Below are 24,606 nucleotides of genomic sequence, written 5' to 3' on the forward strand. Positions count from 1 at the left end.
TCATGCCAAGAATTCAGTGAGAAAAGACAACAGTGCCACCTCAAGTGGCCATTTAAAACATATTTAGGGGATCCTTGTGTCGAAAGAACTGAAAGTGGAAACAAAGGAAGCATTTGTGAGACAAAGGGGCATATAATGTACAACACAAGTTGACCTCAAAATACATCCCTTTGCCACCTGCAACACTTCCAAGTACCCATATTAATATCATAGGTTATATTGGTAGTGCTGCATGCAGTTCTCAAGTCACAGGGAGACTATCGCAGCCAAAACTCATTATATTATACAAAAGATAAATTAGCTGGCCTCCAAGATTTTGAGTTGTATTCCTTATTCTTCAGGACACTCGAGAACCATTTAACGAACCTTTTTGAAGCAGAAGATACTATATTAGATGGATCAGTAATGAGGAAACTAGGAATAATTTGATCAAGAAAATTATTTGAAGTAACTTAATTTTTTTTATTAAAACCTGAGGGATACAAAATCCAAGAGACCTTACACAATTATCTGTTTATAGATCAGATCTGTGGTGAGTCTACAACAATAATTGTCTTATCACTTTTACATAAACTGACAGTCAAGACTCTTTTAGTTTGTAACATTACACAAACAAAAACAAAAAAATGTTCCCCTCTTATTCAACAGTTCGTTTCCACACTGATTTGATGAAAACAAATCTCAATCCAGATAATACAGAACAACTGCACACACTATATTTTCATTATTAAACTGTTAGCCAAATATTACAAAAATAAAGAATTCATCTTTTCTGGTCTTCCTGATCTCGCACTAGTCCAGTCTAGTCAGATGACCGTTACCTCCCGACTCTTCCTCTTGATGCAGTCAAGAGTCAGGCTCCTGGTCCCACCCTTGCGCGTCCCCTCTCCCAGCTGAAGTGATGGAGGTGGACCGGATAGATTCATGGCCTGAGCTGAATGCAGTGACAAGCTGGAGGCATGCAAAGACACCTCCCACTTGTGTCTTATTGGCTCTGTGTGCAGCTCCCGTCCAGATGTTTGCAGGTCTTCGTGATGCTGGTCCCTGGACGTCTGTTCAACAGGATGCTGACTCCTGGTTGGCTGCATGTCTCTGAGGAGCTCCAACAGTTCCCTCTTCTCCAGCTCCGCCTCTGCCATCTCCTGTCTCCTCAGGCGCTCTGCTCCCAACAAGGCTCGCATGTCACACATCACACAGGACAACTGACCCTGCAGAGAGGACACGGGCATCAACACTTTTAAATGATTAAAGTCTATACAATTTCCCAGAAAACTGCTGATGATGATCATGTGATGTGATGAACCTCTAGAACCACAACGGAATCAACTTCTACGTTTAAAGTTTTTGTTTCTAATGTATTTTTTTATTTACGTTGCTAACAACTTCAGTTATTTGTCCTAATGCTTAATAGGTTATTTTGTGTTTTGTATACAAAATAAAAGAAAGAAAGCAGATAGTTGTTTTTGTTTTTCAAATGTATTACTGAAGCTCTATTGATATATTACTTTACTCACAACTAAATGTGCCAGTACCTTTTAATATTTACTTTAGCCCTGTTGTTGAAAATGGAGTTAAAAGAAGTTAAATACATGAGGAGGACTGACGGGTCACCTTGAGCTCCTCCACGTCATTCTTCAGCTGCGACTCTTTCTGCACCATGTGTCTCCTCTGAGAGTCCAGCCGAGACTCCATCTCTCGTCTCACCTCCTCCACCTTGCACAGCATCTCTGCCCTGCCGTGAATATTCAGTGAGACACATTTACGATCTACAAAAACTAATGTAAACTGGAGCAATCATCCCTTTGAGCAGGATTTAAGAGAGTGATGACATCTTCACACACACACACACACCTGAGCATCTCCACTTCTGTGCGCAGCTCTGCTACACAGTTATGCTGTGATTGGTCAATGGAGAGGAGGGTGTGGCCACAGCCATTGGGACACTCCCTGCTGCGGAAGTTGCATTCGGACAGGTGAGCCTCCAAACCACGCCTCTCTACCTGCAAAGAACAACCTGACGGGACACAGAGAAAGCACAGGCCTCACATGAAGCAACATGTACTCAATCGATTAGTTTTCAGAAATAGCTTTAAATAACAAAATTACAGTAGTTAGGACCAACACATGCATCTTGTTGAAGTGCAGTCATTGACATTGCTATTACTTATACACATTACTTAGGTCTAATCAATCAAATATGAAGATGCCCAAACAACCAATCCCTCTTCATTTCAGTGGTGCTTTTAAAAGTTGAATGTCTTCATAAGAAAGTTGTCTCAGACTACCTGACAGGATTAAAAGGTCTAACTTCATTCCACATTTAATGGAATAGGCTCATTAGTTTTAAGGGTAAATACTGAACATATTTATTTTATACTTTAAAACATATAAGTACAGTAAAAAGAGTGAGATATAGAGACAATAGTTCAAATGTTGTTCCACCCCTGAACATTTAGACTATCCCAAATGTTGTACTCCACACTGCACTCTTTCATATTTGATAAAATTCAAAAACTTCTTACAGTCATAGATATATCAGATTAAATCTTGTGTATGTATTGTGTAACTGTATGTTGCTGACATGCCTGTAGTACGTAACACTGCAAAAAAAAAAACACTTCATGCACACACTGTAAGTATACCTACCACAATGGTAGCATATGTACTCTCCACCTGCCAACGACAGGTCACAGACACATTGTGAGCACAAGAGCAAATGCTTGTAAATACATACACACTTTTAAATTGCTCATTAAAGAGTGATGGAAAGGTGACCCTGAATGCACTCTTTGTGAGGTCTGTGGGAGCTGAATAAGTCCCATAGGGGCACGAGGAGGTATAGCCATGGCAACAAAGGAGCCACCTGTTGCCCCCACCTACAGGTGTCGCGTTACTTTTATATCCCACACATCCACAATGATAACCATTTAAGAAGCATACACACACTTCCGATAAACATAACAAATGACACGTCACATGAACTCTGCTTTATACCTGCGTTAGAGCAGGAAATGAAGGCAAATTCACACTCGTCCTCGTGTGTGTGCAGACTCTCCAGGGAGCAGACCAACTCACAGCCCTGCCCTGCATTCACACAACGGATCTGCAGGCGGTTCAGGTCATTCCGCATGTACCTGTCATCAAAAACAGCATCAGAGAGCAGTATACATATGAGACCCCCCCACTGGATGGTTATGAAAACTTTGGAATAAAATGTTAAGTGAGGAGATCATAAAAGACACACACATGCAGAGACAGACCTGTACAGTGGTTTGAGACTGCTCACATCCAGTGGAAGTCTGTCCTCAGGACAGGAGTGGTGATGGACCAGCCAGCTGCTGATGCAGGCGCTGCAGTAGGCATGTTCACAGGGCGCCTGGAGGGGGCGCTCCAACACGTCTCGACACACACAGCACAGAAGACCCTCATTCACATAGCCCACAAACCGCTCCAGATCATAGCCCATCCTACAACCACACAGAAAAGAGGAGACAAACATGAGAAAAAATGCCACATAGTGTTTCTCATTTGTTTCTTCTTTTTTTTGTGTTATTGACTTTAACAATAATACTACCCCTTGCCTGACAAAATAACTTCATCCACCTCTTTTTTCTTCTTCTTCTTCTTCTTCTTCTTCTTCTTCTTCTTCTTCTTCTTCCCTTCTATTGATTTCCACTTCACTTGTTCCCCCAAAGGTGGCCTTTCATCTTACCTCTGAACTACTATGGTCTTCCCTTCGTCATCCTCTCTCTTGACTTGTTGCTCCATCAAGGTTAGGGTCTCCTTTCCCTGAAAGCCCTCCCCTACCCTCAGGAGTGCGTCTCCATGGAGAGGTATCCCTGACACCACGGTTCAGGGCACAGGCAGGCAGCTGTCAGACGAGCTCAGATAAAAGAGACAGAATTACAGCAGAAGAGACACCCACACAAACAGACACATTCTGCAGTGGTGATGACGCTAAAGATTGTGGTGCCTTCAGAGATTACCGCTCCTTCAACTGTTTCTATCTCTGTTAATGACCCACCCAATCCGAGGTTTCTCTCTCGCCCTCTGGATGTGGGATTAACATGGATTACACTCTCTCTCTCTCTCCCTGATTGGATTACAGAATGTCAGGTGACATAAACTATCAGATCACAAATATCAAAGAGCAATCTAAACAACTGGACTCATCCCAGTCATGTTATATTCTCTGAACTTCAATTAACTCAGATGTGGAAGAAATATTCAGACCCATAACTGCAGTAAATAAAGAAAAGAGCATGTGTTTGTGTTTTCAGAAAAAAATACTTTGTGTATTAATTCAAAGTTAAAGCATCTTGCACCATAGTGTAGTACAGACAATACACATTGTTTAATATTGTTTTGAATGCTCATTATTTTTCAAATAATTGTATGTCAAATAAATGTATTGGACAACATGTGCAGTATTTCCCTCTGTAACTGAAGTATGCATACATTCAAATACTTACATAATGTATACATTTCTCACAATAAGCCCCTTTTCACAGCACCCATGTCGTTGCAGAGTAAACACGTGTAATTATTAACAATAACTATGGCCGTGTTCCATATAGTTGGCCAAGTTACACAGTTATTATTTTCAACAACACCTGTGTTTACTCTGTACTTAAGTACAGAACTTGAAGAGGAAAAAAATATATATACATAATAATAATATTATCAAAATTATCCCATAATAATCATATACAAAACCTCACCAACGTCTAAAGGTTTCACGATGATTTTCTTCTTCTGATATTATTAAAATAGTAAAGTGAGGTCACCACAGTAAGGTACTAGGTGTGCTCGATTAATAACTCAGGGATTGACGGGGAGCGGGAGTTCAATGGGGATGTGGAAGGTAAACTACTACGACGTAAAAATCAAATGCACCCCACGTTTCGGACCACGCCCACTCTCCGGTTTCAACCAATCACGTTCTTCACAACATTCAGCGGGAGAACCTGAACAGAATCAAGAGTTAAAGCAAGAAAATAGAAGACGAATTGTTTTTTGGGGGGGATTTTAGTGACATTGTGTGACCGTAGCTGTTCTTATCAAGTGTTTAGTTCACCCTGGTACGTATGACATATTATCAAACATGACAGCCGAGTTAAAACCTTCTTGTCAGCGCTGGTTTGACGTGAGCGAGTGAGCTAGCTTGAACATGAAACGCTAATGCAACAAGTTAACGTCGCTAACCGCTCAGTGGTTTATGGTAGACGTCGCAGGTGTTAGCAGGTGCGAGACCGTCAGGAGGGGGGGGGGTTGTTAAAGAGCTGTGGATTAGATGTTTGTCAACAGGATCGATATATGAGACGATTGGGATTGAATTGGTAGGAATTGATTCGTCCGCAATCCGCTATTGATGTCACTATTCATTAGTTTGACAGTTTTTAGATGTAGTCCTTTCCCTCACTAACATAGATAGACAACTTAGATATGTCCATTCAACGTTACATGTCCGTCACACCTGGGATGTGGGAAAAGTGTGTTGTAGCTGTATTTTGGAGTTATTATGTTATTATTATTATTATTATTATTATTATTATTATGTTATTATGTGTCGTCCATCAAAGCTTTAATCAATTAGTTTATCGTGAAATAGTATTACGTATTCTCTCATGTCTAAGCTGGTCTGTTTACATTAGACGTGGTTGTAACTGAACCTTCCTGTTGAGGACAAGAGACACTGAACTACTAAGACACTAAGTCCTGTGTGGATGAACCATACAGGCAGTAAAACCCACTCATCTCTCACTCACATACTTGCTTTGAAAGATCCATGGGTGTTTGACATGATCATATGCTGACTTGGACCTATATAATAGTTTCCAATATTAATGACTGTTTATTAATTTCTTTCTGTCTTTAGCACAATGCGGCGCTCAGGAGCTCCCAGCCAGCTCTTGGGTAATGCCGTGAAAAAGCCCCGGTTTATGCCCCCTGGAGCATCTACTTCCTGTCTTGTGGCTGAATCCAAGCCCCTTACCCCTAAACTTGGTTTAAGCAATGCACTGGAAAAGGTAAATTATTCACAACGTTTCAGGCTCTGAACACCCACACAGGTGTTTTCAGGTAGTCTTGCTGAATAGACATCTTCTCAGGAGTGTGTGGGTGAGTATAGACTAAATGTCAGCAGTTTGTTTAACCTGTTGATGTTTTGTGTCCTAATAAGTTTCCATCAAAGCTCTGGCTCACATTCAACCTGGGCTGAGGTCTAATCAGCCAGAATAACTTACAGCACCTGTGTGGGTGCACAGAGGCTTTAACCTACACTCGGATCCCTCAGCACTCTTTTTTTCATTGTCCCGCGTTGTTTCAAACGTCCTCAGGTTATGAGTTGTCTTTTCTCTTCTTCTCATCTTGCAGGTCCAGAGAAGTCTAGCAGCACCAGCGTGTGATGTTCAGCCCAAAACTGCCCAGCCTGCTCCAGCCTTGTCGAGGGCTCTGGCTCGTGTTCTCAGTGCAGCAGAAAGTAAAGAAAATGAGGCTGAGTCAGAACATGCCAACAATGGCTCAGAAGAGCACACAGAAGACAACAGACCTGCAGGTAAGACCCAAAGATGTGTAGCTGGGACAGTACCTGTTGTTATTATGGCCAAGAATAGTTATGAATTGATTGTGCAACAAAATCACTTTGATGTTTTTCGTGTTCAGCACCTGTACCAGTTTTATTTATTAAGACAAATATCCACCAGAAAGGTGATGTGTGACAAAATGACCCATGGCATAATTACTAATGCAATGTTTCTCAGTTTATTCACATCTTATAATATGAATATCACACAAGTTAATTAAAACATTTCAGTCACAGTCTTTTCTCTGTGATATTTATAAGCTGCAAATCTTCGTTTTATTTTATAACTAAGAGGGAAAAATGTCATATTATAGGAGTTCTAAAGGTATTGACATGAGGCATGCTTAGTTTTTGCTCGTATACTAAATTCATCATGCAGTTGGTCGAGGATATAGTAATAACTTTAATTCTATTGATCAGGACCCCAATATAATATTTGAAGTACTTAAATGCACCATGTAGTACCTATGCCACTATTACGCATGCATTATGTGACATAGGCTGCTTTAATTAATACTAAACAGTCTGTAAATCACTGTACTCCATGTTGAGTAACCGATTCAGAGATGAGAGAATTAGCTTCACAAATATTCTGTATGTGCAGAAGCTAACACCAGTTTATTAATATATATATATATATATATATATATATATATATATATATATATACAAATGATGGCAACATGTCACTAAATATTCTCCTGTTCACATGCCAGTTATGGTGAAACGCATATAACTGAGTTCCTAATTGTACATGTAGAATTTTCGGTTGCAAAATCTGCACATGCAGCTCGACTTCTTGGTTTTTGATTCAGACGCTTTTTTAGAGGCAGGAAATGGTCTGCTTTCTGTCCTCACAATCCCTGTATGCTTAAATTCAAAACCCACACAGGTTCACTCCGTGTGTTTTCATTCAGAAGTTAATTGTGAAGCATTACTTACACTTTAACAACCAAAAATAATCGACGCTTTTCACTTGATTTGACTAGACAATTATGAACCAATGTGCACGCAATTTAGCGCGGTTGTGCTGCAGTTTAATGTCCCTCGTGTGGTATTTTCTTTATTTTGGATTTTCAACCATAATAAACCGCGTGACGCCCCGTTAATAATTGAACGCGCTCTCTTATCTTGCAGCACCCGAATGTCTCTGTGGCAAATAATGCAGCACACTGGACGTTAAACCAGGCGGGCTGAGACTGAGTGACAGCAGGTCCAGCATTATGCAAATGAGTGGGGTAGTGCAGCGGCAGCGCCGGGCAGATTAGGACTGTGCGCGGGATCAGTGAGCCACCGCGTCCTCCTCCTGCAAGAGCAACTAGTGCCGCTGTTTTACACCCGAAACACACGCGGTTCACTCTGCGTTTGCCTGCCTCGGTTTCCACACTTATCATCAACACGTATTTAATCGCATGAACCCGGTTGTGTTGTTTATTTTATGCAGAAATGGTATAAGCGTCCCGTTTTCGCGGGCACGCGCAGCGCGCTCAAAAACCCCTCCCCCACTCGGTTAGTTAAACCAGCGCTTTATCAAAGCGTCACTCACTTCCGGAAAATAGACCCCTGACCCTAATAACCTGTTATACAGTGTTTATAAACTGTTTCCCCGTTTGTGTCGAGCACAGTGTGGCTCCTGCCGTCTTTGTGTTATGGTGCAGAGGCAGTGTGGCTGTGCTCTGCTGTGCTTGGTTTGGGGTTTAGAGAGACCAGGCTGTAAGTAGGTCGGGCTGGGCTTAAGCGGTTTAGCTACGTCAGCCTAAGCTGGGAGGAATTCATCCAAAGCCCTCCGCGGTAGGCGGGGGCCTAAGCGAGGCTGGCCTAGTTAAGCCTGATTCTTATTGTGTGCAGCACAGCCTGTTTTTGTTGTGCAACGTGGCTAAGGGAGAACCAAGGAGTAGTGTATGAATCCATGCACATTTTAGATGTAGTTTATGTTTGATTTAGAAGAAGAATAGAAGGAAAATGGGGAATGTATGGGACTAAGACCAGGGTTGGCTAAATCACCGTGGACCAAGAGAAGCCAGCAGCAGGGACAAAAAAAAAGACTGGTGGGAAGAGTGAGGAGCCTTAGTACTGAGTGTGCTGGCTGAGCGGCAACAGCCATAGGCCTGACTCAATCTTTGTGAGTCCGCTATGCTATAAGATGGCAGCCAGCTCTGTGTTTCTGTCCAGTATGGTGGGTAAAGCTCGCTCCTCCAACTTTACCCTCTCTGAGAAGCTGGACCTGTTGAAGCTGGTCCGTCCTCACATCCGCATCCTGGAGGAGCACACCAACAAGCATGCGGTCATCGTGGACAAGAACAAGTGCTGGGAAACCGTGGCTGAGCTATACAATGCCTTGGGAGGGGACAGACCTCATCGCACCGCTCAGGGCCTCAGGACCCTCTACAAGAGGCTAAAGGAGTCAGCCAAGCAGGAAGTGATGCAACGGAGACACGCCCAGCCAGAGTACAGATCGAGCATCTCCGAGCCAACCAGGAGAATTATGGAGATGATCCCTCACCTATTTCACCATGTGCCCATCCATGAAAAGGACCAGGCACTTCGCAGGTACAGTGTAATATGCACCTACGAACACAGACACATTTTAATACAGACCTGATAGGATAACGTAACAGTTGGGGGAGAGTTTAACAAGCAGATGCATCATTAAAGGTATGCAGTCACGATACTGATTCAACAGTTAGAGGAGAAGGGAGGGGCTTAACTCAAGGCTTCAAAGTCCAATTAGTTGACAAACTCACATTGTCAGGCTAAAAAAGGGAATATAGTTTGTTCTGCTGTTTTCTTTTTTTTCAGGCGGCAAACTACTCTTAATAGTTCGTTTTTTGTTTAGATACATTTACATGGAATGTACTCAACTCTTGTTTTCATATTGACTAGTTTGCCAATTTAGTTTTGGGTGAATTGTATTTTTCTTTATTTTTTTATAAACAAGACTAATAAAGTAATGTTTAGAACCTGGTTCTCGTGCTAAATAAATGAAGGAGGCCAAGACAGATTATATTTATTAGTACAAAAAAATTGAATGCCGACCTAAAAATCCAAAACATTTTATTATTCATAATTCTATAAATCAGCAAAGAAATTATATTATATGTGAGGCTGTAACCAGCATAGTTTTTTTATTTTTACTATTGAATTATTGAATTTCCTCTCGTCTACTCTTAATCACGGTTCCTTTTGATTGATTCATTTAGTGTACGCCAACAGAGGTCTGCACACAGACACATAAACACAAAATAGACAGAATAACCATTGTTTAAGCACTTCAGTCTCTCATATTTTTATCATTTATTCCATTTTCAGATTAATATACAGCAAGCACAACTCTCCTGTCGAACATCCTGGCAGCAGCTCCTCTCTGGCTGGACTCCAGGATTACTCGGCAGCTCTCCCAAGTATCCCCCATGAGGTGGTCCAGCTGGACCCTGAAGAGGATGTTAAACCACCGCCAGACCTCCCCATCCTCTCCACACACACAGAATCAGTGCTGGACGATGGCCAGGACGGAGACGGGGAGGGGGAGGGGGAGGAGGAGCAGGACATGGGCAGCAGCGTTCATGATTTTGAAGCATCACTGTCTCCCGTCCCCTCCTCAGTTAATCTCCCCCTCTCCCCCTCGCCGCTGCCCTTACGCCACAACCTCTACCCCAATGACATCTACCCTCACCACGAGCCCGACCGGTTTCGCTCTCTGCACCTAGCCAAAGAGGAGCACGAGTTGGTGTTGGCCAATCACAGGAAGGTTGCCGTGTACCTGGAGGAGAAGAGGGAGGGGCTGAAGAGGAAACAGAACCTGGAGGAGGAACTTCTGAGAGCCAAGATCAAAGTGGAGAAAATAAAGGCTGCTCGGCTGAGAAACGGACTGCCGATTCCTCTATAAAGAGCAGGAACGCGCACATCTGTGTCCAGCGTTAGAAAGGGAGAGAATCTGATGAGATTAACGTGTGGAGAAGAGGCTGAGGCGCAATCGCACATCAGTTTCATGTTTGAGAACTTGAATTTATTTTGGAAACATAGTGCCTGAAAGCCTGTTTGCATAATGCAGGATGAGGCTCACTTGTGTTGCCATCAGTCTGTGTTTGTACCTGTCGGTGTTAAAAATGTATCCTCATCACTCTTATTGACAGAAGCGGCAACAGACTGTGTAAATGCTCAACTTACAAACACTGTGACTGGCCAAAATAGATTAAATAAATATGAACGTCCAGCTATTTGGAAGGGAATATTAATAGGAATGAATGGCTTGTACCATGATGGTGCTTCTCCTTCTTAGGTCTGCCACCACTTTAATTGCACTATAGTGTTGATCTACTGGCATTTACTGTAAAGATTCACTGGAGTGTGACAGTCTCCCCAGATCATATCAGGGGGATAATTAGCACTCTTTTAATTCTTAAATTCTTTGCATTTATAGAGAAACAAACTATGGCAATTCTTTAAAGTTCTGTAGGTAAGAAATGTAGAAGAAGCGCTCCAATCAAACAGTTCTAATTTTATTTCTTTAAACTGAGAAATATTTCGATACCCAGGATTTGAAGCACAAGTCAAACTGTCGAAGGCCTTAATCACAAGATGCTAATGATTACAAAGCATGTTGCTGAATTTACATGGAAGTGAGAGAAATCTGTTAAAGTCTGAAATTCCCTCTAGTTGCTGAATCGATCAAAAGAAGGAGATGTGGACTTGGTTTTGCGATGTTATTGTTATTTAATGTGTTTGACTATAACATTGATTGTATTTCAACGTTTGTATATCTGTGATGTAAGTTTCTTTTACACTTTGTGCATATGTTAACTCTTTTCTATTAAAAAAAGTAAGTTTAATTTGCTGTTTTTCTGTGTATTACATGTCAAACAGGCATCCACTCATGAATTCAGCCTCTCTGATGAACATGTTTGTTTTTTCTTTTCTTTCTCTTAATTGGGTTCCTCTACAATGAGAGGGTCTGGTATTTGTGTAGACTTGGTGCAGCAGTGACCCCTGCTGGTGAGCTATGATTTGGATATTTTTGTAGGTTTTTCACTATGTTGTATCCCTTTGTGTTACAGGAGTGGATGGATACCCTCAGTTGACTTCCGGGTCTTCTCAAACCACTCAGCCTCCAGGGAGTTCAGTCTGTGGCACAGGCTCAGACTCGGGCTGCAGTCGGGATGCAGTGCGTTACTTCAGTGTGATGTGGTGTAAAGCCAGTAAGAAGAAACACAAGCGCTGGGAGGGCGACGCGGTCCTGGTTACAAGAGGACGCACAGCCACACTGAAAGATATGGAGGGCAAGGACATTGGAAAGGGTGAGACAGACACACCAGAATTTGATTGAATTTTTTATTTTGTCATATTTTAGTCTGGGAGAGGGAGCAGTGTGACTGCAGCCCATGTTGTCTGTGACAGTTAAGCACATCATAAACAAAAGTCACTCTAAATTATAGTACCATATTTAAGTCTTCTGCTAGGGAAGAAGTATGAAAGTATTAAGGCTGCGCCTCCTCCCGTCTGTAATGTAGCCACGGCGAGCAGTGATGTTTGAGTAGTGACTACACTTTGAGTACATCCGTTTACTTCTGCAGAAAGAAGGGTCAGCTGGAGTAAAGTTGTTTAAGGTTAACCTTCAAAAGTGACTGATGGAGCAAATTATATAATCTGGTTTTCACTCTCGGATTTTGTAATGCAAATTATTTAAACGTTTTTCCTAAACCTCCAGCCTTTTATTTTGCCCAGTTCGAGCAACAAACAAGCTGTGAACATTGACACAAGTAGATATAGCAAACATTTCAAACTCATTTAGATAATTTCTCCCAATACACATCATCACTGTGAGTTAATTGGTTATGGTTGTGCATGTTTGTTTAGGAAGTGGCTACAAAGTGTCCGTGCTGGCCTCCCTGTCCGAGGGAGAGACCTTGATGATCGGAGGAAAGGAGGTGGAGGTGATGGGGGTCATATCTGCTGAGGACTTCGCCAGGGGCCGTTGCTTCCAAGAGGTCCAGGTACAGAACGAGGAGCTGCACACAAAGTCCGCTCCACCTCCCTCTCGTAGCTTGGTGTCCAAACGTTTCTGCTCACCAACAATGTTGGGGAGAGCAGCTCATCCTGGATCCCAACTGGAGGAGGAACAGGTCTACAGACCTCGCCATGACCCACTGGCTCCAGGTATGGAGACTAATGTCATATTTTTGGCATCTTCTGGTTTGTTAGAAGATTTGACTTCTCCCATCATGTTATATACAAACATGTTGTACATACACACTCCACTCAGGGTCTGTGGATCTTTTCCAGGTGCACTGGTGATGCCTCGGCCTTCTGCCAATCACCAGTGGTCTAACAACAAGTCTGGGCTTCCTGTGGTTGATGTTGTTGTTGATCCGTTCCTGACTAATCAGTTGCGGCCGCACCAGCGAGACGGCCTTCTCTTTCTCTACGAGTGTGTCATGGGCTTGAGGTAAGAGCCCTTGTTCCCGTAACATCTTGTCACAGGTTGTTATAAAAATACAAGAATCTCTGTGTGGAAAAAGCATCGCAGCCATTGTTAGGATAACTAATACATCATATTGTGTGTTTTACTGTGTGCTTCAGAGCTGTGGGTCACTATGGGGCTATCCTGGCTGACGAGATGGGTTTGGGGAAGACCCTCCAGAGCGTGGCGCTATCCTGGACGTTGCTTAAACAAGGGCCGTACGGTGGGAAACCAGTTGCTAAGCGTGTACTTGTGGTCACTCCTGGCAGCCTCGTGCACAACTGGGCTGCAGAGTTTAACAAGTGGCTGGGCCGTGAGAGGATCAGCGTCTTCAGTGTGGATCAGGTGTGGAGAGAAAGGGACATTCTTTTACTTTGGATTTACAAGGAGCTTAAGCAGCATAAGTAAAACAATTTGTATTAAATCAAAAGTTTCAGGTTCAAATTCTCAAGCAATTACATTAACATTACTCGTTAGCAACATTTTTGTTATATTTAAGAGAATTTAGCACAGAGCAAAATGAGTAATAATGATACTTATAAATGCATGATGATATATAAATATATAACTTTTACTGGTCTATTGTCTTAGAACTTTGACGTGTCCGATTCACTGACTTACCTTATTGATGATGTATGATGTCATTAATGGACATTTTTTGTTGACGCGTATAGGACCACAGGATAGAGCAGTTTATGCTCTCCCCTCTGCACAGTGTTCTTGTGATCAGCTATGAAATGCTGCTGCGCTGCCTGGAGCAGGTATTCTCACCTTCTGTCTCACTGTCAACTGTGCATGGTACAAATAAATCCCCATACATCACCTTTTTGGTTTGTTAAAGTATTTTTTCATGCTTTCAGGTCCAGAAAGTGGAGTTTGGCCTTGTGGTTTGTGATGAGGGCCACAGATTAAAGAACAGCAACATCAAAACGTCCTCGGCCCTCAGCAGCCTGCGCTGCAATCGCAGAGTAATACTAACAGGTGCACACTCATTCAGAGATAGAGATGCTGATGGAAAGAGATGGGAAATCTTTAAGGACTCTGACTAACCAAAGTGTTTTTGTTTTGAAGGCACCCCAGTCCAGAATGACCTGCAGGAGTTCTATGCTATTATAGAGTTTGTTAACCCAGGGATTCTCGGGTCGTCCACTGGATACAGAAAAGTATTTGAGGAGCCAATTCTACGCTCCAGACAGCCCTCCTGCTCAGAGGTAATGCATCTTTCGCTTCTTTTCTATCGGGTAATTTGTATATTCACAACTTTATCGGGCATTAAACCTGATTTTGAATCTGCCAACAGGAGGAGAGTGTTTTGGGAGAAGAGCGAGCAACAGAGCTCTCTCGGCTGACTGGCATGTTCATCCTGAGACGAACACAGGAGATCATCAACTGCTACCTGCCTCCTCGTCTCGATTGGACGTTGTTCTGCGAACCCTCCCCTCTGCAGCGAGAGCTGTACGCGCATCTTCTCTGCCACAGAGTGTTCAGAGGCTGCCTTCAGGGCTCCACGCAAACTCACACACACCTGGCCTGCATCACTGCACTGAAGAAGCTCTGTAACCATCCTGGTCTGCTCTACCGCTCTGCCAAGGTTAAGAGCTTTGTTAGGTGTTTGGGGAGTGAAACCCACATCTGGCCTTCAGATATTGAACTTATTTGATTGCCTTGTGTTGTTAATAATGAAACTAAGAAGTTGTTTATTGAACTTCATTCAGCATTCATGCTGTGGTCAAAGTAGTCTGCATTTATGTTGGTGTTTAGAGATTGACTACCAGTCCTAACTGAGTACTGTTATGTTTTATAGGAAAAAGCAGACAGTGGTTCAGTGGAGAACTCTCTATACGAAGGCTTGGTTGAGCTCTTCCCAGAATCCTACTCTTCAAGTGGATTTAACACAGCTGACTCTGGAAAACTTCTGGTTCTGTCGGACTTGCTGACTGCAATCAGACAACTCAGCCCTTCAGACAGGTGTGTGTATGTGGGTGGGTGGGTTGGTATGTGCATTTGTGTACTTTTGTGCATATATGTACTGACAAAGTATGTGTTGCAGGATAGTCGTAGTGTCCAACTATACTCAGACGCTTGACCTGCTCCAGGACTTGTGTGTAAATGTGGGCTACACCTTCTGCCGACTTGATGGACACACCCCCACCAACCAGAGACAACGGCTGGTTGATGGTTTTAACAGTCCCTACTCTCAGAACTTCCTGTTTCTGCTGAGCTCCAAAGCCGGTGGCGTGGGGCTTAATCTGGTCGGTGCTTCCCACCTGGTGCTGTATGATATTGACTGGAACCCTGCTAATGACATTCAGGTAAGACTTATGAAACATTCTCGGCTTGTCTGTGAGTATATGTCTGTAACAGTGTTTTCTTTGCTCTCACACCCGTCTGTTGTGGGTCAAACGAACTCCGGTGCATTTGTGCGTGAGGTTCGCTTGGTTTAGGCTGTTGTGAAAGTTGTTAGAATTTTGGTGTGGACTAAACAGGTGTACAGAGAATGTCTGGTCCACTTCATTATGGCAGATATACGATTTTACCATGAATTATAAAGCTAAACTATTATTAAGTCCTCTGCTATTAATTAAGCAATTGTATAAGTGATCTTTATATGAAACGTGCTTGCTAGTCATTTATAAACCATAGTAACACGTATATGATCAAATGTTAGTGGGGGGAGGTCAATCACAAAGTGAAAAGGAGTTACACCAAGGTCTGTTGTGCTTGTGTCCTACCTGGTTTATTTTTTCTTTGACCTTTTAAGTAACCAGATTTAGTTTAAGTCAATTGAGAACCAATTCCCATAATTCAAGGACGACCTGGCCAAGCAGTGGAGACGAAAGTCAACGAGAGACAAAAAAAATCGAAGGTTGAGTTGTAGTCTCGACAAATAATGCTCAGTTATTTTTTGGCATACCTTTAACTAGAAAACATAAATATACACCTAAAGAGATTCATAACTTACTATCTGTCACCAAAATGTTATTTTACCACTTTGGTCCAACTGCTGATGAAACAGGATGACATTGACTAAAACTGTTCAATGAATGTTACTGGTCAGTATACGTGACTTCATGCTTACAGCTCTGGGTTTGTAAGAAAACAATTAAGTTAATGTGAAGATAAACTGTGGAACTTTTTTCTTCTTCTTTTCCTTCATGCTTTCCTTCGTTGACCAAATGAACTGAACTGCAGGTGTAAAATCACCCTCTGATTTCATCACATAACCACCAGATGGCCCTGTGCACATTTGTGTAATTCTCTCTGGCAACTGTTCCTCTCTGCTCTGTCCAGGCCATGGCTCGCGTGTGGAGAGATGGACAGAAGAAGACTGTGCACATCTATCGTCTCCTCACCGCAGGTCTGAAAACACAGCCGCACGCAATGACATGCAAGAACATGGAACAAACCATGTCTGATGTGAATCTTTACGTCTGGGTGTGTTCCTTCCTCGCAGGCACTATTGAGGAGCGAATGTTCCAGAGACAGGTGTCCAAACAAGGGCTCTCTGGGACGGTGGTCGATCTGGGCAAAAAGGCAGAGCACACCAGCTTCTCCACCAATGACCTGCGAGATCTTTTTAGCCTGACCGACACGCTCTCTCTAACACACGACATGCTGAACTGCAGCTGTGTCATGGACGGCTCAGTCCAGCGTAAGCAGATGGCCGATGCGCTTTAAACACCGACGCCACTATTTGACTTAGCTGAGATTCAACTAGCTTTTTTCCCTTCATCCTCAGCTGTCTTGGAGGACGAGGAGCAGGTTTCTGATCGGCCGTGTCAGCTCGGTCGTCAAGGTGACCGTGGAGCGGCGCAGCAGAAGCATCTCAGCATGTCCGAGCTGATGCAATGGAGACATTTCTCTGGTGACACACACACCTTCTCAGACCCTTACCTTGATCAGGCACGGAACCACATCACCTTCGCCTTCCAGACCACCATCTCTCAAGCAGTGCCAGAAACAAACACAATCTAGATTACACTCTCGATGTAGATGAATCACACACACATACTACACACACACACACACACACACGCATACTACTTCTATATGTGTCCTCAGGCTCGCTGGGCTTTGTTAGCAGCCTGGCGACAACATAAGAATAAACTCAACAGTGCTGTCAACAGCAATCCGTGACATTTGTGAGATCCTGTGTCTTCTGCGTTTTCTTTATTTATTCAGACATTTACTATAAAACTTTATTAAATGAATGGTATTCAAAAGGAATATGTGAGTATATGAGTTGAACCTTTCTTTTTCGACTGAAGAATTCTTCCTTGGGAAAAAGGCACATTTTAGATGCATGTATGAATGAGACTGTTTGGTATGTTTTATACTGTAAAAAATAAAAAATAAAGCATGCAAGAGTTAACTCTTGTATCTACCCTAGAGTAATATTTACTTTCTGAATTAGGATTTATATTAGTATGAGACCAGCTTAGGTGTCAAATGCCAGAATGCAAAGTTTACGTATTGCATATATTTGCTAAATATATTCATCAGTAAGTCTGGAGTCTCATGCAGGCCTCTTAAAGCACCATTACTTTGGTAAAAATAAAAGGATACTAAGAATCTTCAGTCATGCAACTACAGTAGCTGTTTAGGTATCTCAGTCGGCACCAAGCTGGTGGACTGAAACAGACGGACCTCTATCGAGCCTCAGACTTCCGGAAACCAGTGGTGGCATATCAACTGAACCGGCTTTGGCAATGTAACATACATACTCTTTGTGTTGAAGAGGAATTCCATTTTGTGTTGCGGCACTTTGGTATTGGACACGTTTTCGGCAGACGAGTGCCGATATTGATCCAAATCACTCCTCCAATAGTCTCAGAGGCCGTGTGCTGCTGTGTCCATGAGTCAGAATGGTTCTGTCGCTCTCTGTAAAGCTCTTACTAGCCGCTGCTGGCCGCTTTGACAATCCCTCTTTTTAAGCCATGCGTCCCAGCCGGCCAACTCAAGAACCTGGCGTATGGATTGAATGAATGACTTTCCACTGCTGGAAGGGGAGAAACAGTTGTTTTGATGGAGAGACTGAATCACAGGTGGGACGTTTATCCCCTGTGATCCCAGGACCACTGAGTTCACAACTCTCATATTTCCTTGGTTATCGGTCCTAGAATCATTGACGTTCAAGCTGCACATGTTTCTAGAGGAGACATTAAGATACTGGTGCATCAGTACTTCACAGGATTTGTTTGTATTTTAGTTTAGTTGTATTCTCCGAGGTTGATGGCACCAGACTGCATACATCTGAGTTTCAAGAGACATATCGAGACATTTATTAGTGACAGAGTTCAGATATCCTCAGCAGCTCACTGTCCTTTAAAGCACAAGTCCAGGCTCAGTCTGCTGGACTGTTCTCCCTTCAGATGAGATGAGTGATATTGATGACCCTACTTATAATGTTCTGCTAAGCTCTTTGTTATTGTCTCTTCTGTACTGATCTCTTTATACAGGATTAGAGAGCGAGGCATTTTTATTTTAAAATCTGAAAAGAAGAGCTTATCTAGGATGAGAAATTTCAAATTGGATTGAAATATAATTGAGGTACACGTGACACCTTGTGTGTACAAATGCCACACACCATTACGATTGTTGTCCCTTGATTTAGTTTCTCTACTGCTTACAACAACATTTGATGGTTCCAGCTTTTTCAAATGTGAGGACTTGTTGATTCGTTCTTGTTGTAAATCAGTGAATTGAATAGCTTTGAGTTTTGTTGGTTGGGCAAAATAAACTATTTGGAGATGTTACCGTGGCCTCATTATTTCATCATGTTTTATAGACAAATAATACATTATTTTAATTATAATCACGACATAATTCATAATCAATACTTTAATTAGTTATTTTCAGACCTAGACTTGCATAGGCAGTGTGTTTTTAGCTTTCCTTTGATATTCCGATGCAGTTTAAGGCTTGGTGTTAAAAATATTTCATCAATAAGTGCAATATATTTCCTGAACTGTGCAGCAACTTGTAGAATAATGGTAAATAAAGTAGTTTTTTTAAATGGCAGATGCATTGAGATGAAAAATACAAGTTTATTGTGAGCGTTGCAGCAAAAATAGTGTAGGTTGTAGTACGTCTGTGTGCATTGTATTGGATTCGTCCACCTTGACCTTGTTTACAGCAGTCTCAGCAATTGTCCTGTGAAAATGGCTTCTAAAGGCTTTGATTGTGTAATTTCCTCCTTGGCCCACATCTGAACCAAAAGAAGTGAAAGAAGTCTGAAACCAGGTCACTGCAGCTCAAACCTCAAATGTAATTTACTTCTGGGTCTTCTCGACCTTCAACAGCCCTCACGTGTTCTGTCAGAAACCCTTGAACTAAAACGTTTCCGATATAATGCCTACTGGCTGTAATGAATTGAAAACATAATTGAGTCACTTTTATTTTAGTACTGATGAGATCAAATGAATTCATTTAAATGTATTAAGTTCTGAACTCTTCCTTTTTAGAGACTGCAAAGTCAAAAAAGAGCGTCTTGCTCTTTAATGACATTTGAACGTTTGTCCTGTATAGCTGGATTTTGAGTTCAGTGTATTGACAAATGTTCTTGTCCCTGGCCCAATATCAAAGACTCAAACATGGTTTCAGCAGTGGGATCTGCAGTAACTTGGTTTGATTGTTATCTTGAAAACAACTGAACCCAAACAAAGTAGAAATAGTTATATTTGATAATATATATTTGATCGTATTCATAGTAAAGATGACCTTTTTGTGTGTTGAGTAAAAAATTAAACTTTGTATAATGTTTTTATCTGGTCTTTATGATGGCGCAAATGTTTGTTTTTCCCTCTTGTAAACTGTTCTGCCCACATCCCAACTGTCTGTCTGATCCTATTAGACTTACGAGGGTTTGTTTTACATCAAGTGAAAGCTGGAAAGAAAGAGGTCACTTCACGCTCGGCTCACATCAATAGCCATCACCATGACTCTGCCAGTCTGCAGCCCCCCCCCCCTGATCCTGGTTGTGCTCCAGCACTTAACAAGGATTTAATGTTGCCCAATCATCTGTCAGGCAGACCAGATCAGGGCTGTAATACACAGCAGCAGGTCCCTGCTGCCATGTATGACCGGAACCGGATCCAGAAGTCCTGCAAAACAACAGCCGGAGAAAAAAAAGAAGAAGCATAATCCCACAATTACTGTAATAACTCTCGTGCACTCTGTCGCTCTTTCTTTCAAACAAGAAGTGCTTTGACAAATGAAAATCTGATTATTTGCGGGTCGAGAGTGATGTTATGTGACGCAGGATCTCTGGGCAGTTGTGTATGTTGCGAGATGGATCATTAACAAAATACCAACTAGTGGTTTCCAACCATTAACAATATGCTGTTGCTGCTGGCAGAAGACCTGCTTACGTGCTGAGCCTCTTCTCAAAGCTTGTATTCAGTCACGCTTGATGGAAAGCTATGTTTAGATATTCTCTGACACTGAAAAGACACCGTAGAAGACATTGTTTTCACTCCCAACAGTTACCGAATTACACGTAAGAAATCATCCATACATGAGTTTTTTTTGTTTAATGTAAAACTCAAGTATCAGTTTTGAGGCGCATCTTGTATATCTTTTACTTTACATCTTGTTTGCCATTTTATTGAGACAAGACTATCTGGAATCACTTATATTCAACCTTTCTGCTCAAGCGTCTGTTGAATGTGTTGAAATGATTCACCCGAGCGAGGGATTGTTTTGTAAAATAGCCCCCAAAGTATCATCTCATTATATTTGGCATTTGTATGTCAAAGTAGAGTTCAAGATAGAGGAAATGGGATCTGAAAATAATTTATGCTTTCTTTATTGAGCCAAGTTGTAATGGAGCACGTTTGTTAATCATCCGTCAGGTTGGAGAGGCAGCAGCAGAGGTTTGGATCGGTTATCCACGTTGGCACCTGCACAGAACTCATTTTTAAATAAATTGAATTAAGAGACATAAATTACTGAATAATTCATATATAACTAAATCAGCCTCCAATCAGCCTCTAACTTGAGCAGATGGAAAGTAGATGCAGGTTCCCCTTAGCTTGTGTTGACATTGGAAATAGGCTTGTTAGTATTGTTTATCAATTCATTGTTTGTGAATATAGGGTTAATAGATGCAGCAGATTCTTAAAATTGAAAGCTCTACATTGGGAAAATGTGGCAGTTTTACTTGGAAAAAGTTGATAATAATCAAATTATTGATAATCAAAACAATGTCTTTTTTTACTTATCCATTAATCGACTAATGTTTCGCAGCTCTAGGTTGAAATAAAAATCCCACCTCAGATGTATTCACTCTCTATACACGTTATCTAAAACCGTTATCTTTTTCTAGTTCAGTGTTTCCTCACTATCAAAATTCCACTTGACAGGCTCATGTCGCAATCAGCTGACTGAGAAATGTAGGTGGAAAGATCAATGCTGGCGTCAAAACAAGATCCTTTTCCTCCAGAGAAAAACCCTTGCTGAGTTTATTTTGTCTGCATTAACGGAGCCTCTTTAAAAAGGCCATATGTCTGAAGTTTTTGTGGAGAAAAGAAAATATTAAGAATGTTTTATAAAAATTGGTTTAATAAGTTTGCTTGTGCAGACTAGATGTTCTCCCGCAAAGTTCAAGCTGGGTTTCAGTCCAGAGAATCGCTGATACATTATGTTAAGGACTCTCATTCCCTCTGTACCTTTTTCTCGCTCTTTCTAACATTGACCAATTCAGTTTCAATACTTTCTTGACCGTGGTCATTGAGTCTTTATGAGCAGTGTACAAGATGCCACGAGTTGATAAAGATCACCTCCAGAATGCAGTCTTTGAGAGTCTCTAATCTAAAGTGACTTATAAAACATTCTGTATTTAATTATCGGTCAAATAAAAAATCTACACAAAATCAAATAGTCCATCTCTCCTTTGCCAAACTTTTGCAACAAAGCTAATTTAAACACAAAGTTGATGAAACATTCAATCTGTACATCAGAAGTTTTAGATGAAAATAAGCATTTCCATCTATTTAGTGTCTGTTCCTTCTAGATATATTTTAATCTGCCAATTGGAAAAGATCCCAGTTCTTGTGTAACTAATTTAACTTCTAGATGAGTAAAAAGATCCAAGGCCATTTTAGTTTAATTCAGAGGGAAGCTGCATTTAAGCCATTATAACTGTAACTATAAATTGTTTTTTCCTGTTGCACAATTCAGAACCCTATTGGTGTAAATATAAGCCGAACAGGAGCCCATGAACAATAACATGCCCATCACAGTCAACACTCGTGCTCCACTTGTGTGACAACCCCCACCCCCTCCTCCCCCTCCTCCTCCCGTCCCCCCTCCCCCTCCTCCCACCCACCCACTCACCTCCTCCTGATATAAACCGCAGGGAAACCCCATCAGAACATGGAGATTACTGATCAGACTGCAGACACATGAAGAAGACACCAGCTGTAAATGTCGCTCTGCCTTTTACCAGCCAAATCATTTTGTATTGCTCGACTTTTTTTAAATTTCGGGTTTCTCGTCTGATCTGAACTCAGATATTTATTTGAAAGAGTTTCCTAAATTGTTTGCAATAATTTACTGTTGCACTGCATCGGAGCACAAATACCTTCTAACTTTACTGTCCTTTTCATAATTTTGAGACATTTTGCCTTGAGTGAATGCTTATGATCTGAAGCGGATACGAAGCCGTTAAAGCGACTTTTTAAGGAAGAAATCGACTCGTTTTGCTACTTCTTTCTTTTATTTTTTATTTTTACCCAAAAGAGATTAAAGCATCTTCTCGCGCATAACCCCGTTCCTGTCCGGTAATCCAGTTCATCCTAACTTCGCCATGCTGTCCAGTGTGCGCCGGCACAGCCTGCGCCTGCAGACGGAGCTCCACCGGTGGAGCATCTGCGACCCGGGCAGCCACCTGCTCACGGCCAGCCTGATGGCGCGGGTCCCCGCTTGCATCTCCCGCTCCAAGTCCTGCACCAGCTACACCGGGGAGTCGGACGGGAGCCGCGAGAGCTGGTCGTCCTCTGACTCGGTCATATCCACCGACTCCACCGGGGAGCCGGCGGAGCCCGGCAGCCCGTACCGGGTGGTGCTGCTCGGGGCCAGCGGGGTCGGAAAAAGCGCCTTCGCCAGCATCTTCGCCGGGGCAGCGGACAGCATGGACAGCGAGGACTGCGAGCTGTGTGGAGGTCAGAAAAACTTATATTTTTATGATTTTATTTTTAGATGAATACAAACTAGCGAAATCCCTATAAATAATTGACAACACTTGCATATTATCATAAATTAATCAAATCTGAAAAGGTCACTATAATCTCTGTTTTAGCACCATGCACTTGTTTATTTCCTGTAATCAGAATCAGCTTTATTGGCCATGTGTGTCTACACATACATGGAATTTGACTCCCATCGTACATGTATACATATATACAATAAACAAGATAAATATAAAAAAGAACAATAATGTTATAGCCATTTTGGTGAAAGCGGTTTCATACTATCCATATCATATAATTTCACAAATGTTAACATTTTCTTATGTCTATAATTTCAGATGATGTGCGTGAAAAGGAAATTGAAGTGGATGGCGAGCCTGCAACTATAACTCTGCTTGACACATGGGATGCAGAGGTGAGCTGAAAAGCAGTTGCGTTGACAGCAGGGCACACTGCGCATATTCTACTGTAACTCCTTCATTGAACTGGTTTGTCTTTGCAGACTGACGAGTGGGCTAAGGAGCACTACATGCAGACAGGGGATGCCTACCTGTTGCTGTACTCTGTAACTGACCGGGCATCATTCCTCCGAGCCTCCGAGCTCCGGATAACCCTGCGGCGCTTTCGTCCCGCGCAGCGCACACCGATCATCCTGGTGGGGAACAAGTGTGACCTGGTGCGACGCAGAGAGGTGTCAGTCAGCGGTGAGGACGCACTCCTGTCGTCTACTGTTCACTTGGAGGTTTTTCCTCAGATATAAGTACTGATCACTGTCTTTCTGTTACAGAGGGTCGCGCCTGTGCAGCTGTGTTCGACTGCAAGTTTATCGAAACCTCAGCCGCCATGCAGCACAACGTCTGGGACGCTTTTCACGGCATGGTGCGACAGATGCGTCTACGGCGAGACTCCAAGGAAGTCAACAGGCGTCGCAGCCACACAAACGCACGCCGCGAGAGCCTTCCTAAGAAGGCCAAACGCTTCCTCGACAAGGTGGTGGCAAAGAACAATCCCAGTGTGGCGTTCTGGCTGAAATCAAAGTCCTGTCATGATCTTTCTGTGCTGTAGAAACAGGACAAAGACTTGTTTTTAACTGTACGCCAACGCTTTGAGCAGGCTAACAAGTTACTTCCTGGAGATCAGAATTTGTGGACGCCTGCTTCTGAGGGTTGGATGGCAGTGTGTTCGCACTGAGCCAGCCTGGTGTACATGAGAGGTGTGTGCAACTTTCCTGCACTGCCATCCACATGTTGCAGTCTAAACACAACTAAGTGGACTGAGCTCAGCCTCTGTGATGGACCGGACAATCCGCTGATGAAGTGACGTTTCCTGTTGCAAAGACTCGTCGTGTCTGTGTGGCATAAACTTTGGAGGTTAGA

At 42.4% G+C, this 24,606-nt stretch overlaps 4 protein-coding genes across 4 annotated transcripts; 3 read left to right on the plus strand and 1 right to left on the minus strand.

Moving 5' to 3' along the window:
* Positions 1 to 804: 804 nt before the first annotated feature.
* rnf41l (ring finger protein 41, like) lies at positions 805 to 3,466 on the minus strand (the record flags this gene model as incomplete). The annotated part of the gene is made up of 6 exons (XM_079227837.1): positions 805 to 1,208; positions 1,612 to 1,732; positions 1,852 to 2,014; positions 2,647 to 2,673; positions 2,995 to 3,134; positions 3,261 to 3,466. 6 exons carry the CDS (start codon positions 3,464 to 3,466, stop codon positions 807 to 809), a joined length of 1,059 nt encoding a protein of 352 aa, XP_079083963.1. The 3' UTR covers positions 805 to 806.
* Positions 3,467 to 5,882: 2,416 nt separating this feature from the next.
* On the plus strand, positions 5,883 to 17,197 carry rad54b (RAD54 homolog B; the record flags this gene model as incomplete). The annotated part of the gene is made up of 15 exons (XM_079228164.1): positions 5,883 to 6,029; positions 6,376 to 6,556; positions 11,638 to 11,877; positions 12,437 to 12,736; positions 12,863 to 13,025; positions 13,160 to 13,385; positions 13,715 to 13,801; positions 13,901 to 14,021; positions 14,112 to 14,251; positions 14,341 to 14,631; positions 14,845 to 15,008; positions 15,091 to 15,352; positions 16,332 to 16,398; positions 16,495 to 16,692; positions 16,780 to 17,197. The coding sequence occupies 15 exons, from the start codon at positions 5,883 to 5,885 to the stop codon at positions 17,013 to 17,015; spliced, it is 2,823 nt and encodes a 940-aa protein (XP_079084290.1). The 3' UTR covers positions 17,016 to 17,197.
* LOC306745383 (fibrinogen silencer-binding protein-like) lies at positions 8,727 to 10,469 on the plus strand (the record flags this gene model as incomplete). The annotated part of the gene is made up of 2 exons (XM_079228165.1): positions 8,727 to 9,133; positions 9,893 to 10,469. 2 exons carry the CDS (start codon positions 8,727 to 8,729, stop codon positions 10,467 to 10,469), a joined length of 984 nt encoding a protein of 327 aa, XP_079084291.1.
* A 5,651-nt stretch (positions 17,198 to 22,848) lies between the features above and the next one.
* Positions 22,849 to 24,295, plus strand: gem (GTP binding protein overexpressed in skeletal muscle; the record flags this gene model as incomplete). Its single annotated transcript, XM_079226943.1, has 4 exons — positions 22,849 to 23,203; positions 23,569 to 23,645; positions 23,733 to 23,934; positions 24,018 to 24,295. The coding sequence occupies 4 exons, from the start codon at positions 22,849 to 22,851 to the stop codon at positions 24,293 to 24,295; spliced, it is 912 nt and encodes a 303-aa protein (XP_079083069.1).
* Between the last annotated feature and the right edge of the window lie 311 nt (positions 24,296 to 24,606).

This window comes from Taurulus bubalis, assembly GCF_910589615.1.
Source record: "Taurulus bubalis genome assembly, chromosome: 12".
Taxonomy (NCBI): domain Eukaryota; kingdom Metazoa; phylum Chordata; class Actinopteri; order Perciformes; family Cottidae; genus Taurulus; species Taurulus bubalis.